The following is a 19,854-nucleotide window of genomic DNA, read 5'->3' as shown; positions in this document are numbered from 1 at the left end:
ACTGTGTAATTCCTGTAGTATATTTATGCACACTGTGTAATTCCTGTAGTATATTTATGCACACTGTGTAACTCCTGTAGTATATTTATGCACACTGTGTAACTCCTGTAGTATATTTATGCACACTGTGTAATTTCTGTAGTATATTTATGCACACTGTGCAATTCCTGTAGCATATTTATACACAGTTTGAAGTCGTTTTTTATCTTCAAGTGGAAATTATCAAACCTTCTGACCAAATTAACTTTGTAGTTAATTTATCCAAATTATTATGTTACGACAACTAGGAGTGTGCAAAGTCATAAAACAAACTTCTAATGATTATGTTGATTTATCAGTTGAGGGTATCCTTGCTATTATTGATATTTTATATTAGGTTTGTCTTGGTGTAACTGTTTTTATGGAAGATAAACTGCTTTTAAAAAGTTCACGTAATTGTACTCTAACATGCTGGCGTCAGTAATATCTTGTTTTTGTTCTTAGGGTTCAAAACTTTAGTTGTTGACATAAACAAAATTGAAGTAAAATCTATTTCTGTAAAAGCAACACAGAATTATTCAATCTTAATTAAAGAATAACTGTCTCATTTTGGCAGTAATGGCATTTTGGAATGTCTAAATATAAATTTTGATTTAATATAACCTCAATTTTTTTTTTTTTATATAACTTCCAAAATGAGGACAGACACTGTATTGTTACAAAACTGGGTAAAGCATGAGAAATTTGTGATTATATAAACTTATTTAAAGACCTTTCTTCTTTTGATTTTGACACCAAATGTTACATCAGGTTTACATTTTTTTTACGTGATATTGCTTGGGTTGGGTAATTATTCAGTTTTTTATTCTTAGGTTACTTTATACAGCTATTGTCAGGAGAAAGTAACAAATACACAATTTTTCTTGGATCTGGTATTTTTATATAATTTCCTGTAATTATAGCTTTTATTTGATTTTCTTTTCCATTTTCCTGTAAATATAAAAATGAGGTAAATCTACTGTTCCTGTGAAAAAAATCTCTTCAGTGAGACTTTTTTAAGGAGTAAAAGAGAGAAATGAACAATGAGTAATTTTTATCATTTATGCAGTAGCAGTGTTACAATAAACATAGATACCCAAGATGATTGATTAAGCTATTATAAAACAACCCACTCATTTAGTTCATACATTCATTCTATAAAACAAATGTATCTAAGCATATAAAACAGTATCTGTCTATAACAACAGTTATCTTCATGGCGTAAACAATTTTGATGAAATTTTGTAGAGGAAGTTGTTTACCCCACCCCACCTAATTCATTCTTCTTCAGGAAATTACATAACCATCCACTCTTCAAGTTCGCTAGCAAACTACATGAAATTGATGGAAAATGAAGGTTATATTTAATATGTATAACGTGGTGCCTTTGCATTGGTCGTGTGGTATGGCTCAAAATAGTGGAAAGGCTGGCTCATGCCCCATTTATATAATCATTGCATGTTTTTGCTAATCAACTCGTATAAGAATGTCTTGTATTTTCTCAATATAATGTTTGTGACTAAAACATACTTGTATGATGATAAAAGTTTTCTTTTTATTGTTGTCAGTTCATTTAAACTTCTGTGATGAAGAATTTGAAAGGTTTTTTTATTTATTAAACTGTGTGAGTGACGTATTTTAAATTTGTGTGAATCGGCATTCCATTCAGAAATTCAAGTAATGTATCTTGATGTTTGGAATTGTGAAGTAAACATGATGGGCCTTCTATTCGGCAGCTAGAACATAATGACCAGTTTGGATGATACTTACAGGTCGCAGAGCTATAACAGGTCTTTTGATGAGGAAAATTGCAAACATCCTAGGCTTGACCCAAGCCCTAACAGTATAACCGACAAAGTTCAACTTGAAGAAGAAAGAAAGAAACGTCAGGTAAGGTGTTCTCGTGACAGGTTGTTCTGAAGTGGGAACTTTCTTTCCGATTGAATCTGACTTCTGAAACCTGTGAAGATATTTATCTTTCATAAGCTCATTTTATCACTTCCAAATATCCAGTATATCTTATATTGGATTTGAAATATTTTGATCCAGAGAAACGTCTTTTTGTGAATGATGTTAGTATTATTTTTTTTTTTTTACCACCAAATGCATTGCTGTAGTGATGGATCCATCAGACTGGAGGTGGTATTGTTTTATGGCATTTTTGTCTACAAAGCGAAATTTGACGTGAAGGTTTTACGAGTGTGACAAACTAATGATGACTTTACCTTCTTTCACACTTTATGGTATCTAATGTGTCAGAGATTATCACTGTAAAATATCCATTTTTAATGTCATATTCTTAAATTATGAGACAAATGTTTGATTCTTTTATTTCACATGCAAAATCTCAAAGTTTACAATGTGAAAAAACTAATATTTTCTTTCAAATACACAAACATTGTGACGGAAAGGTCTGTGCCTATTCAAGTTTAATTTGTTAGCACTGAGGAAAGGTGATGTATTTCTTCCTCTTCCATAAACTAATGAAAAACTTAAATTTTTTTATCAAATTATGAGTTAAATGTTTTAGTTTCAGAATAATATTCTGTAGAAATGTGAATCTAGTTGAATATATTAAATTTAAAAAAAAGACTAGGAAGCTAACTCAGCTTTGAAATCATTACATGAAATGAGAAAATTAGTTGTATATTCTAATTAATACTCAAGGAAAGGTAAAAAATATTCTTTGAATACTAATGATTTCAGGACAGATTAGAGCTCATAGCTGAACAGCTGAAGACTTTAGGCCATCAGCAACAAGAAATGAAGATTCGAATGCAGCAGGCTCGGGAGATTCAGGATTACACTGGAGCCAATCAAATCCAACCTCAACTGGAACAGATCTCAACACAACAAATGCAGCTGATAAATGAACAAAGTGAGCTCAATAAACAACTGAAAAAAATTGAAAGGTACGTAAGAAGTCGGGCACATCTTTATAATCTAGACTACGACTTGTAAAGTGATAGACTGGTAAGTTTCATTGAAAGGTGCGTAAGAAGTCGTGCAGGTCTTTATAATCTAGACTACGTCTTGTAAAGAGAGAGACTGGTAAGTTTCATTGAAAGGTGGTACGTAAGAAGTCGTGCAGGTCTTTATAATCTAGACCACGTCTTGTAAAGCGATAGACTGGTAAGTTTCATTGAAAGGTGGTACGTAAGAAGTCGTGCAGGTCTTTATAATGTAGACTACGTCTTGTAGAGATAGACTGGTAAGTTTCATTGAAAGGTGGTACGTAAGAAGTCGTGCAGGTCTTTATAATCTAGACTACATCTTGTAAAGTGATAGACTAGTAAGTTTCATTGAAAGGTATGTAAGAAGTCGTGCAGGTCTTTATAATCTAGACTATGTCTTGTAAAGAGATAGACTGGTAAGTTTCATTGAAAGGTATGTAAGAAGTCGTGCAGGTCTTTATAATCTAGACTACGTCTTGTAAAGTGATAGACTGGTAAGTTTCATTTTATTGCACACACAAATTATTTTAAAATGTTTTACTTCCATCTTTAGTCTGTTTGACCATTAAGTAACTTTTATAAACCTTAAACTTTTTATGTTGTAAATGTAGAACTACATATTATTTTGTATTAATAACCAGTTGGTTAAAAAATGTTTCCTTATTTTTAAACTTAAATGGATAGCCCATTATGAAGGCTTGTATAGTTAGATGAACCTTGGATTTTCACAGACTATAGAAATATACTTGTTATTCCACAGCTTAAAGAACACTGTTAAAAAAACTTGCAAAGAGACAGCAGTTTTATTGAATATAAGATACCTTGGATTCTAATAACTGGTTAAAAAAGTTAACTTTTTTAAATCTCTTGTCACACTACAGTGGTGATTCTTCATGTGTAAGAATTGAAATTATTATTTTATGACTTAACTATTGACATAAATATAATGACAGCGTGTGCTATAATGAATCTTTAATAAACATTAAAATAACATTACAGCTTTGGATGTATTAGAGGACAGAATGTTTTAAGTTTTATAGAGTAAAAGTTTTTACTTTTAAGTTTGTGTCAACAGTAACCATGATAGTTATATCAGGAAAATGTTTTCCGACAATAATGGCACCAATAATTATAATACAAAGTAAGCTTCCTCTGTAACACACTAATAAATACATACTTAAAACTAACACACAGCAGTATAATTGTAATTGTGTTTTTCTCCACATTTAAGTGGCTACTGGAGTTTAATTCCACTTGTTTCTTTGTTTACAAACAAATTCTTATCAAAAGGCAAAACAAAAACTTGAGTAACAAGTTGTTTCCTTTCAACCCAATGCTGCTGTTTTGCATTTAATATATTTTGGATATAATGATTTCAAGGCATCAGTAGTGGTTCAGTCAGTGACAATACGTGGTTATTCACCTGATATAAACTCTGTCATTTATTTGTAACCAGTTGGAGGCAGACGTATAAATTCCGTCTAGGGGTTTAATTGGGAAACACTTAAGTTTCGTTTATGTAGTTTACTTAGTTTAGTTGTGAATATAGTTTATCCCTTGAAGTAATATATGTTGGGAAGAATTTATTGTTATATAGAAACAGATGGTTGAAAGAAAAATTAATTGAATGTTACTACAAAGAAGTTTATTAGATATAGGATTTTATCATAATTATATGCATCCAGACAAGAGGATTCCGTAATTTATATTAATGTAATTCTCAACATGTAGATCATCAGATTATGTGACAAAGTGAGCCAGTGTAAAGTTGAGGTAGAACAGAATGTATCAAAACTACATTTTGACATTGGTTGGTGTTGCATAGGTACAAAAGGTGTTCGCATTTGGGAAATGTATGTAATAGCCTCTTTCAGGTGCAAAATACTGACCACAGAGATGTGTTCACATCATGATTTGTATTTAACAGCATTGGAAAACAAGAGAATATGGATTAACTTGAGACACAAAGACCATCCAGGAGAAGACTTGTAAAATTTGTAACCAAGCTGTGGTAAGCAACATACAGCAGCTTGTAACAGGTGAAAATTCATGAACACAAATGTTAGTAGCAAAAACTGTCCACATATCTCATCTTATAGTACATAACATAAAAGGAATCTTTGTCTAGAAAAGAGATTAGTGGAGTATAGTTTCACAAAGATAAGGCTTTCAGGCATTCTTTCTGTTTAACTGTTGAATACCTGAGCTAGCTGGAGAATGAAACTTGTATTATTGATGCTCCTTATGCAATGAGACTGCTAAAACGGGCGCTGAAGAATCATCTTTCTCCTATGCTAGATAGATTATGGAAAGTTTGCAGGGAGGCATAGTGCACTTTGGACGTGAAAACTTTAGGACGGCGCTATTTTCAATGGAAACTACTTTGTAGGGTATTGTTGTAAAGATGCACAGTTTTTAGAGAGAATTGCTGGACGTGGCAACATGAGTTGTAACGACATGAAACACCGAATTCGTTTTAATGTAACGCACTCAACCTCTAAGCGGTATGTCTACGCTAAAAACCGGGTTTCGATACCCGTGGTGGGCAGAGCACAGATAGCCCATTGCAGGTTATTTGCTTAATTCAAAACAACTCAACCTCTTTTTAGACCTTTAAAAGTATTTTGCGTGTTTTTGTTAAACACAAAGATACACAATGTGTTATCTACAACATCCGGCTGGAAGTGTTCAAACCCAATTTTTATTGTTACGCGTATAAGCTTTCAGGCTCAATGTAATATAAGTTTAGTGGCCGTTATTTTATGGTGGAAAGTGTTTTGAATTTATTGGGTGACTGAAAGAAAAAAAGCCTTAAAATTAGCTTTTTAAATATTTATTGTGTAGTTTTAAGCGTCCACAAAACAGCAAGGTCAGAGACTGACATTAATATAAGAACTGTCTGATACTTCTGCTGTTATTGATTAAAGAAATATTAATTGGCATCTTCAACTATGATTACCAAATACACATGTTTGAAGTCACGTCGGCCTTGTTTACTTCTGTCTGCAATATAGTACCATGTTGGATCGTCTGGCTCTCTACCGTCAAGTATATTAACCCCTTGTTATTATGATTCGATATAAGGGGCTGATAGATTTATATTAATATTTAAATGGTCATTCATACATAAAATTCCAAAAAACATATTGAATGAATAATGATTTAAATAATACGTCTGGAAACGACAAAATGTTTAGTTTTGTCTGATAGCTTGTTTGCCTTTTGGAACAATGTACGAACATACTAAATAAAGAAACAAACATAAACAAACGCAAAGTTAAAGAAGCCTTACTTATACAACAACTTAAACCCAAAATAAACTAATATAAAGGAACGCCTTTATACCTATATTAATGTAATAAAATAAATAAAATTATATATTCAAACATCTAATACCGCCCTCTACATTTCGACACACAGTTACACAACCCCTTTCAAACATGTGGTCAGCTTCCGGTCAGTTACCTCTTTCTTTGTGAACCTGACGATGACCGAAGAAGGTCGAAACGTTGTTCGCTCTTCTATGTAAAATATTTTCTCAACCCAAACGAGCCGTTTTTGTATATAAATGTACGAACAGTCGGAATGACGTCATAGTATTCAGGTCAGTACTGCAGTGGCGCCATCTATTCGCTAGTATTATAAATATTCTGATGTCAGTTGAGTGGAATTACAAATAAATAAAACTACTGTAAGGAGAAAGAAAATCAAGTTATTAGTATTGTAATCATCGACTTTCTTTGACTGCTAAATTATTTTTCCTTTACAAAGATTTCAACTGCTAAATATTTTCTGATTTGGTCACTTGCATCTTTGTTTGATATAAATATGTAAAGTTTTATATTTTCTATCGAATATGTTACCTTGCACATTTTCAGCAGTCAAGATCCACATGCACGAAAGCCTAAATTTATTGATACACATGGGCAAGAGCAAGCTGCCAAAAAAACGATTCATTTTGGTTATCTTTATCTCATTTCAAATATGTGTGTTTTATCAATCATATTTTATTTGCCAACAGATTGAAAGTTAAATAATTATTACACACACGATTCACAAATGTAATAAAACTTAGAGTGAATATAAAAATGTTGTTATTTAGCTAAAAAAAAAACAAAAAAAACTATATTTCAATGGAATTTGGATTTGCCATAGGCTAGTGGATAGAGCATGGTGTGCAAATTGCAGGTTTTAATCCCATCACCAAACATGCCTGGTATTATAATTTGATAGGTCAGTCACACTTATCATAAGTTAAGCCTAAATGTTTTTGATGGGTGGTGTTAACTAGATACATTTCTCTAGTCTTTAAATTCTAAATTAGGAAAAGTTAATACAGAAAGCCCATGGCAATCTTTATGAAAAATTCAACAAACAAGCAAGGTGTGATTTTTGCCTGAAATTTCCTTCACTTCAAATTTGTTTTTGGGCGTTTTGAGTTTCAGAAAAAGGAAGAGATTATATCAGTGGATAACAATCTTGCATTTCTTTAAAACACTGATTAAATTTAGTTTTATTTCAATATGTACTTATGAGATAGTTATATACGTTAGTAGGCATACATGTAATAATCAGTGAGGTGAGTAGCACATCCTGTTTGTAGTTGAACATCTTTGGATTTTGGTTTCATTAGCTCAGTTTATCTATGCCCATTAATCACTACTCTTGGTCAAACGTAGGTAGGTAGTTAAGGCACTTGACTTAGAATCTGAGAATTGCAGGTTTGAATCCCCTTTCCACCAAACATGCTCACCCCTTTCAACCATATGTTATGGTCAGTCTAAACTAATTGTTAGTAAAAGGGTTGCTCAAGAGATCGTGGTGGGTGGTGCAAATAACTTTTGTGTAGTTTTTGTGTGACATTTGTAACAAACTAACCTAATTACTACTTTTGGACACTTCTTCTGTTTACAGTTTTAACAAGTTTGTTTTAGGTGTTAAGCTACATAATTGGCTGTCTACCTACTGACCACCACTGTCTACCTACACTGGGAAACCTAATTAAATCTGTAAACCACCTCTAAATACACCCTCATAGAAAGGGGGTCTCTTAAAGATTGAAAGAAAGCCTGTTATCATTGGTCTAATACTGCAAAAACATTTAAGTATGTGTTATTCATGTATTTGAATGCATATCTTTGCAGGTTTAAAAGCATGGTAGGTTATTCTTTACCTGAATTTTAGAAATTAATCAAACATCTGAAATTGAGCAATTCATTCTCGTTCGTCAAGTTAAACTAAGAATGCATCAAATTGTGATCGTGTATGTTATCCATGTGGTTGACCTTATTTTCCCAATGTAGTCATTTTTCAAGATGTTTGAAAGACTTGTTTCATTCCAATTTCTAACTTTAACCATGTGATTGACACCAACATCATATGTTCAGTTTCAAAACTGGGTTGTTTAGACAATCTTTGTGATTGGGGTGGGTATTGTGATACTGAATAAAAACAAGTGGTAGAAACATGACTTGTAGAACTTGATTGTATGTATTTGTTTGTGTGTCTGTGTGTGTTTTGGAATTACATAGCATGCCCAAGGAGAAAGCTCACATGTCAATATGTATGTCCTAGATATTATAATTATGGTTTTTCCCTGTACTCTTAATATGATTATAAATAGTGTTAGAAAACTCAATCTCATTTTAAAGACTGGTTATTAAAACAAAAGTCAAAATTACAAAAACTTAAATACTTGATTTAAAAAAAAATTATCCCTTCTTGGGCTCAGACTAATGTAATTATAGTGATTTGCCAATTTTTAATTTTAGTAGATCAGTTTTGTAGTTTTTACTTGTTTCAATACAATTTGTGACACTACAACTTTCAATATTAATATAGCTAGCTATTTTATTATTTTTTCTTTCTTGTCTTTATAAACATTTTAAAAAAATTGTACTTGTTCCCTTTATGAGAAGGAATGCTAGAAATGGAACATTTGGAAAGCTGTACTTGTTGACTGTTTGATATTTTTTTTTGTGAGATTTAACTTACTTCATACATTGCTTTAAACAGAATTTTATGTTAATATTTTGAGAAGATACACAAAGTGGTATTATGTAAACTGTGTACTCTTACGTAGGTTATGACTGTCTTACAGCATTTTGTTATGTAACCATTTCCATATGGTGTCACATAACTTTTGAGTCAAACCAAAATTATAATGATATAACACAGATAGCTTGCTGATAAACTAGACTGAGTAAAGTTACTTCCATATCGTAATACAGATAGCATGCTGATAAACTGGACTGAGTAAAGTTACTTCCATATTGTAATACAGATAGCATGCTGATAAACTGGACTGAGTAAAGTTACATCCATATCGTAATACAGATAGCATGCTGATAAACTGGACTGAGTAAAGTTACTTCCATATCGTAATACAGATAGCTTGTTGATAAACTGGACTGAGTAAAGTTACTTCCATATTGTAATACAGATAGCATGCTGATAAACTGGACTGATTCAAGTTGCTTTCATATTATAACATACATAGCTTGTTGATAAACTGGACTGAGTAAAGTTGCTTCCATATCATACCAATTGAAATCCTTAATCAAAATTATATATTGCCTCCAAAGGCCAATTTTATATAACTTCCATCACCACTGATATTTTATCTGTTTTTAAAATACAGGAGAAATGTCTCATAGCAAGAATTATCATGTATCATGTAAATATTAATTATTTTTAGTTTGAATTTTTATCATGTGCAAAGAGTGTTATTATAGGTCACTTAAAGTCAAAGGTTATGTACTTCAATGAAACTTCAAAAGACATTTTATTTCACAGCTCTTGACACCATCTTTTAATTACATTATTCAAAAATTGTAAAATATATATTCAAAATTCTATCCTCCACATTGTTAAAAACAAAGTTTAAATTGTAATTCAATCAGTGAACAATTATAAAAACTGTAATTATGTATCTCAGAACAGATGGTAATGATATTAACACATTTATTGATAAGGAGAGAACAACGTTTTGACCTTCCTAGGTCATCTTCAGGTTAAGAAAGAGATTCTTGGACTTACAATGCTAAAAGTCCATTGTTCTATTGCTCATGCTGGACAAAATGCAAATAATGGTCCATTGTGTAGTTTTGTGCTAAACAAAAAACAGCTCTCCAAACTTAAAAATACATTAATAGTAAGTTTTTTTTATCATTTTAAGAATAGTAAGATAAAATACACTATGTAGACAGTTTTGTTTTAATGTTATCAGAAGTGTTAATTTCTGCTTACTGTTTTTTGAAATCGTAGAATCTATCATTTTAATGTTGATCTTTCTTTTGTTATTATTTGTTGTAGGCAGTATTCTTTTGGAAGAGGCTATAGCCAAATGTCTACATGTTCAGAACCTGAAAAAGTCGATACAGATGATACAGGTTAGTAATCAGATACATGCTCTGAAAATGTAAAAAAAAATACAGATGAGTTGTTTACTGTCTTTCATGTGTTGTTTATTAACGTGAAAAGTTGTATGTTTTTGTAATGTATTCTGTTGTTGGGTGGCTTATTTTTGATTACTCAATAAAAGTAAATTGAATTTTGGCTTAGAAAATGATAACAAGTTAGTTTATTTCCTATTTAACAGTTGTTATAGGTTACTGTCTCTTGTACAGTTGAAGGCCTTATTTCACAAGTAGCTTTATAACTTTCAAAATAAACTTACTTGCTTGTAAGTTATACAGTTTTACTGCTAATGAACATATGCAATAATTAATATTGATCTGAATAATTCTCTAACTTTGTCACCGAATAAACTGAAAATGACGAAATGGTTTACCGATTTTCATAGTTCTAATATATCCTTGTTTCAAGATTAGTCCTTTGATTATTAACAACCATGAGCATCCGAATCATTTTAGGACTACTTTCACAAACTTACTTAATGTTGTGCTCTCTAGTAAACACCTAAATTAAAATGGTGAAAATTTAGCTTACAACACTGCCTCCGTCCTGGGTTATAAATTCCCATGAACAATCCCAATTCTAATCTATCCATTCACCAAGTATTTTTGGTGGTTTTCTCTTCTGCTGTCCAGAGTATACAAATAGAATGACCTTTTGCTCCTTTTCATTGCTGACAACTGGAAGAAGTCTCGACTGAACTCCTGGACTTCTCTGCAGATTAACTTTTCTAGAATTAACCAGTTGACTGTTTTGTCACTGATGTACTTTCAGAAATGATCATGGTGAATTACTTCTGGTTTTAACCACATTTCTTTTAGATTTTCTAAACCACATTATTAATTTTTTTTCAGTATAACATATGACCTTTCCCTGCATCTGCTAAAATTTAAAGTTTGTGAGAATTGTTTTCTTTTTGGAGTAGATGGTGTATTCCCAGCTGAACTTTACATAATAAAGTCAGTTAGTTCTTATCTTTTTGAAGTATAGCTAATTTGTGTTGTTCTATTGATCTGGTCAGCTCAAAGGTACATTCTTGGTGTATTTTCTTTGTGAATTAATAACAGCTATTGATTTGTTTCAGTCATGGCTGTAACTACCACACCTTCCACAATTATAAGTTTCTTCTCTCTAGTGTCCTTTGTTAAGAGTTCTTTGTAACATGTCCATTCAAGTAATTCTGGAAAACATCTATTTTCTTGTTGTCTGTTTCCTTCCATTCTGTGTAATTAGCTGACTGGTCAATTATTTCATTTTTCTAGACTGTCACTAGGGGGAGTTGATGTTTGGCACTAAGAGGATCTGATAATCCCATGCTTTAAAACATCTAGATGCAACTTTCTTGTAGTTTATTTGCAACTGTAATGGGTTCATGATTCATCATCAACAGCAGAGATTCCTTTAAAGATGTATACCTTCTTTTCATCCTAATTTTCATAACCTCTTCAGTTATAGCACTTATAAATTGGTCACATGCCAACAAATCAATCGTTTCACAAGGAGCATCTAGAGAAGATAATTGACCAAACATTTCTAAATCTTCCAAAAGTTTGACTAAGATTGTTTCCTTAACACCCTGTTCCAGGACTTTGCAACAGATACTTTCATCTGGTGTGTCACTCCAAGCCTGTTGAAAAAGGCAGCTAACAATGATTGATAGTTGCTACAGGTCTCAGCTAGAAGGCTACGTAATGTCATTAAAGATAGTCATTTTAAATGGCCATCTAGGTGTATAGCCATAGCTTGTTTTCTCTACTCATTCATGTAGGAAATTATTTCAAACTGAGCTTGGTGTACTTCTCATGGTATCTTCTCATCATGATCTGTCAGGTGGTATTGTTGAATTGGACACCTCAATTCTGGATTAGATCCAATAGTAATATGGCTGAAGTAGTCCAGCAGGAGAGTAGAAAGGTCTTGTAAGCACAAATGGCATGTCATGTATCTTAGGATGGCTGGTATGGGTATTAACACTTTTACCAATAAAACAGAGAACAATGTTTCTACCTTCTTAGGTCATCTTCAGGTTAACAAACAGCAGTTATATGCCTTAGTTAATATTTTTACTTTTGAAAGAAATATACTTCCTAATGGTATTTGTACTATTGTGACTAAGGTAAGGTACAAGTAAACTTGTGTAATTACAATTTAAAGGCTAGTTGTAATTGTATACGTGTTTATAATTGACCCTGATCTGATGGATATTTCACTAACTTCTTAGTCATTGAATTACTCAGTACTTTATTTGTATTTATAAGGTAATCTCTTTTCTAGATATTTAACAAAATTGTTTGATCATTAATATCTGTGAACATTCTCAGAATTCCAGGACTACTTTATTAGACAAAATATTTTTTATATTAATGTTACATGCCCTCTAACAAACACCTCAGTTAAAACAATGAAAATGTAGCTTACAACAGTATATACACAATTGTGTCAGACTAGTTTCTCTGATATCAGACTTCTCACAGCATGTTCCATTTATTGTGGTTTTCTTACTAATTTCTGTACACAGTATTGTGTTCTTTTATTATTATTACAACAGTATAAAATTGAATAATCTCTAAAGGGTAAATTTGAATTTTCGTGTTTACTCCTGATCAGGAATGTTTTGTGTTTTGAAATTCTTGATTTATGAAAGTTTCTTCCATTGTGATTAAAAAGTAATTATAATTGTGTACTTAGGGGTCAACAGATGGCTGGAATAATACGTCTTTGATTTGTTCACCGTCTGCTTTCTGTGTTTTTAACAGTGTGTAATTTAATTTCACTTTGAGCAAAAATAATCAAACCATTTTGTGAATGTGCAAATTTGTTTTTTATACTGTATTATAATGTGACATAGACATTCTATTGATATATTAAATGTTTAAATTCTTTTTAGAATTCTATTATGTAAATGACTGTATAATGGTAGATTATTTTTTAAATTGAAAAATGCTTGAAGCATAATTGACGTTGAAGTGTACATTGCTTGACAACCTTAATTGCGAGATGGAATTCTTCAAATGTTTATGATCAATTTATTTTTGTTTCAGACTCACAGTTTTCAGTTTACAGTACACTCTCTTCCCCAGCCTTGAGCCAGGATAATCAGAACTCTCCATCTCAAGACTCAAGCCACTCCATCCAAACCCAAGATGTATTGACTGCAATGAGAGCTGCCTCAGCTAACAAAAGAACAAATGCCCAAATCACGAAGCAGCTGGTGCAGGAAACGTTAATGGATGAAGGGCTTCGAGTTATTAAAGAGCTGGCCAATCAGATAAAAGACGAGTCGGAGGTTCACGTTATAAGCCCCCCCAAGCCAGAGGGCCGCCCGCGGGGACGACCTCCAAAGTTGAGCAGAGACTACGTGAGCACAGCTTCTTCTACTGGAGTTTCTCCTGGTGCTCATAATCGAATGATCTCCCCCACTTCAAGCACCTGCGTGACAACACACACTAGATCTGTTTCTGGTTCTTCTCCACAATTCATGCATAATGGTTATTCAACACCCTTGAATGGGTCGGTGGAAACAGATAACTATCATCACAGGAATAGCACCATTCAAAATGCCACAAATGGGATGGGCGACCTGGATGATAAGCCTGGTCAGAATGGCACGTATGATGGAAGTAAGCCAGTGGAAAACAGTCTGAATGCTCTGGTTGCTCTTTCACAAATGGGGATTAAGAAGGAGCCGACATCACCTTCTACCACACTCAAAATGGATTAATAGTTCTATAAACTGAACAATCCAGTGTTGAAAAGTATGGCTATTAAGGAGCATTGCCAAGTTGATTTCAAAAAGTCCATGAATTAAATAGTATATAGGCAGATCTATGTGATAAAAGACCTACAGCAAGATGACTGTGGTAATGTTAATTTTAAATTCCAAGGCTTTTGTTTTCCTTTCAGTAACACATCATCCTTCCAGCTTTCCTTGTTAAGCAATTTTTAACCCAAGCTTATGAAATTTGTGCAATAAGTTATGTCATTCCCTGCCCCTCACATGGTATAGGGTGAGACCCTGTAAATGTGTGAAACTGGCATAGCCAGCATGTCCAGGGGCTGTAGTCAGATGAACTGAAAAGTTAGGTATGATCTTGTCTGTGATGTTACATGTCTTCTGGCTGTGATCTGCTGTGGTAGTCAAGGAAACTACCCAGTGGCCAGTATAGGTGTAGTGATTTGAAGATGCAACAAATTTGTGTAGAAAATTTAAAAAAAAAAAAATTGGTAAAATAAAGGTCCTAGACCTTTTTATCAATGTTATATGAAAGTTTAGTTGATAGTGAAGTGTCTGTAGTAACTTATTAAAGTTATCAAAATTCAGTTAGGGTACAAATTGTGCAGTCGTTGTAGTGAATCTGTGTTTGTGTCTTTTGAAGTCTGCATTCCCTGTGAGACAGCATTTATTGTTGTCGTTACATTGGTGCTGTTAAAAGTTTGGGAGAAAGTGTACCATTCCTTGATTTAGGATAATTTTGTTTTTTTTTGGTGGTTTTTATGAGAAGGCTCTTATTGTGAACTGAAAGTGTTACACCCTTCCCCCATTTCTATACTATATTTCCATGACCAATCACAAGAGTCTTTAGCCTGTAAAGGTTATTTATTTTAAAAAAAAAAAGTTTTATTAAATACAAGTAACTAATATGTAAATAGGTTGTTAAACCTATCGGACACCTGCTGTTATTTTTATTTGGTTTATTTTATTTAAAAATATATGCTAAGTTTGCTGTATATTACTGTTGAAAGGCAGTAAAGTGTTATGCATTCTTAGAAGTGTTTTAAGTTGACTCTAATGGCAAAGATACCAACTATTGTAATTATTAGAAGAAAAAAAATTAAAGAAATTATGGGAGAGAGACAGGAGTTGTGTAGTTTAAATTAAAAAAATTTAGGTTTTCTTTCCCTTATAATTTTGTGAATAATCACCAGGTGTCTAGTAAAAGTTTGCGGAGGTTTGGTACATTTTCTCTTGCTGTCAGATGCAAATTTTTCAGCACTCTTAGTTATTGAAAGAGTATAACAGAAGACAGTGCTTGTTTGCATCAGGTTAAAGGACACTGTCATTTTATTTTGCCATAATATGGATGAAACCAGAATGATATGTGATACCATGTGATATTTGTAAGTCATGATTGTTTCACTTCTTAGGGAACGGGGTATTATTGTGATTAAAACTTGGTCATGTTAGTTTAAAATGTTGTGTATTGATGTAAAACTTATCAAATACTTAGCTTCATATTCCATTTGACTTCAAAAGTCGTGTGATCAAAACCAGAATAACTGATGGTTAAAAACCTAACATTTGTTTCTTTTTGAAAAGTTTAGTTTATTATAATGTAATAATAGCAAAATGAATAAAGATTTTGGTTTTAATTATGTTGAAGGAGTTGACTTTAAGCATTCTAAATAAACCTATTTTGGAAATTTACATGTGCCTTCTAAATTTTTCTGTAAATTTAGTATCTTCCCCACTATTGTAATGAAACTGCAAAGTTATGTATCACCAAAACTGGCTACTTAAGGTGAATTTGAGTTTTTGTTTTCTATAACACAAGTCAAAATCACCAAGTTTTGAAAGTTACTGCACAAAGTAATAGCTTACTGACATTTCTAAGATGTATATTTTTATTTAATTTAGATTTCCATGTAGAAATTGTAAAATTATTTTTGAACTAAGTTTTACTGATCTTTAAAAGAGGTTTAGCAAACTGGTGGACTGTGAAAAAACAAAAGTATAAAAGAATTTGAAGAGATGTAATTATTCTGGTAGCTATTATGAAACCAAAGCTTTATCATTAGCATTTCCAATAAGTGGAAAATGAGAAAAAAAAACGAAGATTCCCACAGTTCCATCACAAGTTTATTTTTTAAAACGTTTAAAGGTTTCAGGTTTGTTTCTGGTGCTTTGAATATTACTTCTGTTATTCTGGTTTTGACACATTTTTTCATTCGTTCTAAGATACAACTTTTGTTGTAAAACTTTGTGGTTTTCAGTGTGTGTGATAAGGTTGGCCTAGCCTTCCTGTAGTCCGGTAAATTGACCAAAGATATAATTGAATTTTCATGCGTGTTATACTATTAGAAAGTTCGTAGAGATTGTAGCCTGCACAGTGTTTTTAACCATGTACATTTCCTTCAGACAAAGGAATTATTCCCATAGTTAAACAAAATTTATTGACATCCAGAGATTAAAGTCTATTGAAATTACATAAACATCATTTAGTTCGTTTTTTGTGAACATGTTTTATTCAGGAATTCTGATAATTTCTTTGTATGTTTTCTTGGTATTACATACCACACCTAAATTATTTTAAAATGCTGAATTTCAGGATAGCAGGTAGCGTTTTGTACGTTAAATAACTTTGTTAAAGACTGTTGCAAGATTATTAGTACGAATATATATATTTCAATACTTTTTCTAAGCAGATAAAACTGAACAGTACAGAGATTTAATGTCTTAGCAGAGGTAAATGCCGAGATCAGTTTCTAGATCAAGTTGTTGCATTAGTGTCTTTAAATTTACGGTGGCATATCAGTTTGTTTACAGTTCTGTGGCACTTTTTTCTTCAGTAATAACCACTGTTTTTTGTTATTTTATTCTATCTAAAAGCCTTGTGAATGATATGAATGCTCAAATATTCATCTAAGCTCAAACGGTTATCAGTTGCAGACAACATTTCATGTATGGTATAGCTACATAGTTCTGTTACATTGGGTTTGAGTCTTAAAAACATGTTTTATTTACAACTTATTTTATTGGCCTTTTCTTAGGCTAAAGACATAATCCACAAAAGAAAATTGGCATTGAACTTAGAATGTTTGAGTGCACATTTATAAAACATTTAAGACTAATATTGTTATAATTCAGTATCAACCGAATAAGTCATACGATACCACTGCCTTAATTTAGTTTTGTTTTTTTTTACAAAGAAATCACTTTGCAGTTAATATGGAATGTTTTGCAAAAAAGAAAAAGTAGCCCTTTTTTATGTTTGCTATTTTCAAATATTCAGGATTTACTGTATTGAAATAGAATAGATTTAAACTCTAGGTAAATAGATACGTTTTTATTATCTGTTGTGTATCGGTAGGTTCTTTTTTTTTTCACCTTTCTTGTACGGATTATGTATATTTGTTTAAAATTATATATTGTTACTTTAAAAAACAACAACAAACAATGTCATTTAATGTCACACACAAGTCATTGTGCATTGATCCACAGCTTGTATTAAAGACATTACTTTGATATTAGAGACGTTTTGTTAACTATTGGTAACAACTGTTGAGTACAAGATTAAATTTTCTGATGGTTGATACTGTGATCAGTAAGAATACTTCTGTCAGTGACATGTAATGCTTCAACTGTAGCAGATTTCATTTTGTATAAATAGCTTTGATAGTGTAGGACTACGTGTCTTTAAGATTCTAATAATCCATTCCAAACTCTCACTGTGTATAACACTTCTTTTTTGTATTCCATCTCCAGTGTGTGCTGTCTTTGAAAGCCTTCCAAAATTTTGCCAAAATTTATTGACCACAACATGTGCTCTGTGGTGCTGGCATATTTATTCGTTTCTTCACAAAAACACAAAGTGGTTGTATTTTTGAAACTAATATCATAAAATTCGATAATTTTCTTTAAAAAGAGTTTTTTTTTCCCTTCCCTCTCGCTGAGAAAAAAACAGTTTAAAAAGTGTTTGTTACAATACTTTTGTGCATTTTACCAAACAGTGATAACTTTGTACTGTGCATAAAATGTTCTTACTCTGTGAAATATTCTTAGAGGAAAACAGACACAGCAAAAAACAAAAGAAAGTGTAGTAGCTCGTTACGTTAAGTATGGACGTGCTTCAATAAAAAGTGCAAAGAAACTGATATGGTTTTATTGAGTGCAATGGATGTTATGATTTTAAAGAGTTTATCATCTGAGAAAACTCTTGAATAAAAATATTAAACAGCTTGCGTGGAGTTGGAACTTTTCCATTCAATTTCAGACTGTACAGGTACTGTTCTTTGGTAGCAGTTATTGGGTTATGTAATTATTAAAAAAAAAATTAATATAACTGTACCAGTCATGTGATTCTTTCAATACTGGGTGTGTAGCTAATAATTAAAAGGTATTGAATATATAAATGATAAAATGTCTAACTTGACATTCATCAAGTTTTATATATAAATAAATAAATATAAATATATATATATATGTGTGTGTGTATGTATGCCTATTATAATAGTTTGCTGTGCCTATTTTCCTCAAACTACTAATGAATAAATATGAAATAATCAATTTTTGTTACAGTTGACACCATACTTTTTTCTATCTGTAAGAAGTTATGCCTATATACATATATATATATATATGTATATAAACATATATATATATATATATATATATATATATATAAACACATTGATTTTTGTAAATTTGGCCTAGTCATTAAAACCAGATCATTTCCACTACTCTGTATCGGTTGGAGTTAATCAACGGTGTATCTTTTTACACTAAAGAACTCACCTGTAGAAATCCAGCCATGATGTCTGTGTGCTTTTGGTATTTATTAGTATTTTATTTCTGTGTGTGTGTTTGGGAGCTTTGTAAGAAAAACAAACGCTCAAATGTGGATGTAAAATATAGGGTTAAGTTCTGTGACATCAACATTTTCAGAACAGTTTACACGTGACGTTATATCATAACGTGTGGAGGGTAATATCACAGTATTATCAGTTAACATCAGAAAACTTCTAATAGATTTTGATTTTTTACCAGATATCTACAGTTTTATAACAGTATTTCTTATCACTCGTATATGTACCCACTCGACAGTATTCATTGTCATGCACATATTTTATATATATTGCTCCAAGTGGATCTGTAACAGTTTAGGCTTAAGTAATGAGACTGTTTTTAACTCGCACGCAGTATTCGGTAAATTGAGAGTTTCAGTTAGTCCACGTTTGGGGCGTTGTCTGAACATTAACACATACAACTGAAAAATTTTAAAAAAATGCTTGAAATGTGTATTATTATTGAAACGGACAGTTGCTTTTGCAAAATTGAGGTTTATATATGCAAGAAATGGGAAAGGCTGTGATACGTGTTCAAGTGTGTGAATGAAATATATGCGACTTGAAATATCACGACTTCCCGCCCAACCTAGCAGGGACAGATGGTTAGGGCGTTCGTCTCGTAATCCCAGAGTCGGAGGTTCGAATCCCCGTTACACCAAACATCCTGGTCCTTTCAGCCCTGGGGGCATTAGGGCATTATAATGTTATGGGCAATCCAACTATTCGTTTGGGAAAGAGAGTCCAAGGTTTGGCGGTGGATGGTGATGACTATCTGCCTTATGCTGCTAAATTAGTGCCGGCTAGCGCAGATAACCCTCGTGTAGCTTTGCGCGAAATTCAAAAACAAGCCTTTACTGAAATTAAGGCAGTAAATATGCATTCTGTTGTTATGCAGGCTAAA

At 32.2% G+C, this 19,854-nt stretch overlaps 1 protein-coding gene across 16 annotated transcripts in view; it reads left to right on the top strand.

Moving 5' to 3' along the window:
• The window catches only part of LOC143231868 (uncharacterized), a 138,693-nt gene extending 120,021 nt beyond the window's left edge, over positions 1-18,672 (top strand). For 11 of the 16 annotated variants that reach the window (XM_076466625.1, XM_076466619.1, XM_076466615.1 and 8 more), the window contains 4 exons: positions 1,773-1,908; positions 2,725-2,930; positions 10,287-10,363; positions 13,430-18,672. In XM_076466625.1, coding sequence (XP_076322740.1) covers positions 1,773-1,908; positions 2,725-2,930; positions 10,287-10,363; positions 13,430-14,109 — 1,099 coding nt within the window. In that variant the 3' untranslated portion in view covers positions 14,110-18,672. The remainder of the gene's footprint in view (positions 1-1,772; positions 1,909-2,724; positions 2,931-10,286; positions 10,364-13,429) is intronic. The other 5 variants (XM_076466626.1, XM_076466616.1, XM_076466612.1 and 2 more) reach the window with 1 other exon arrangement.
• Positions 18,673-19,854: the final 1,182 nt, after the last annotated feature.

The sequence above is a fragment of the Tachypleus tridentatus genome, chromosome 11, assembly GCF_004210375.1.
Source record: "Tachypleus tridentatus isolate NWPU-2018 chromosome 11, ASM421037v1, whole genome shotgun sequence".
Lineage (NCBI taxonomy): Eukaryota > Metazoa > Arthropoda > Merostomata > Xiphosura > Limulidae > Tachypleus > Tachypleus tridentatus.
The sequence above is the reverse complement of the archived record's forward strand: the minus strand, read 5'-3'. Positions and strand labels throughout refer to the sequence as shown.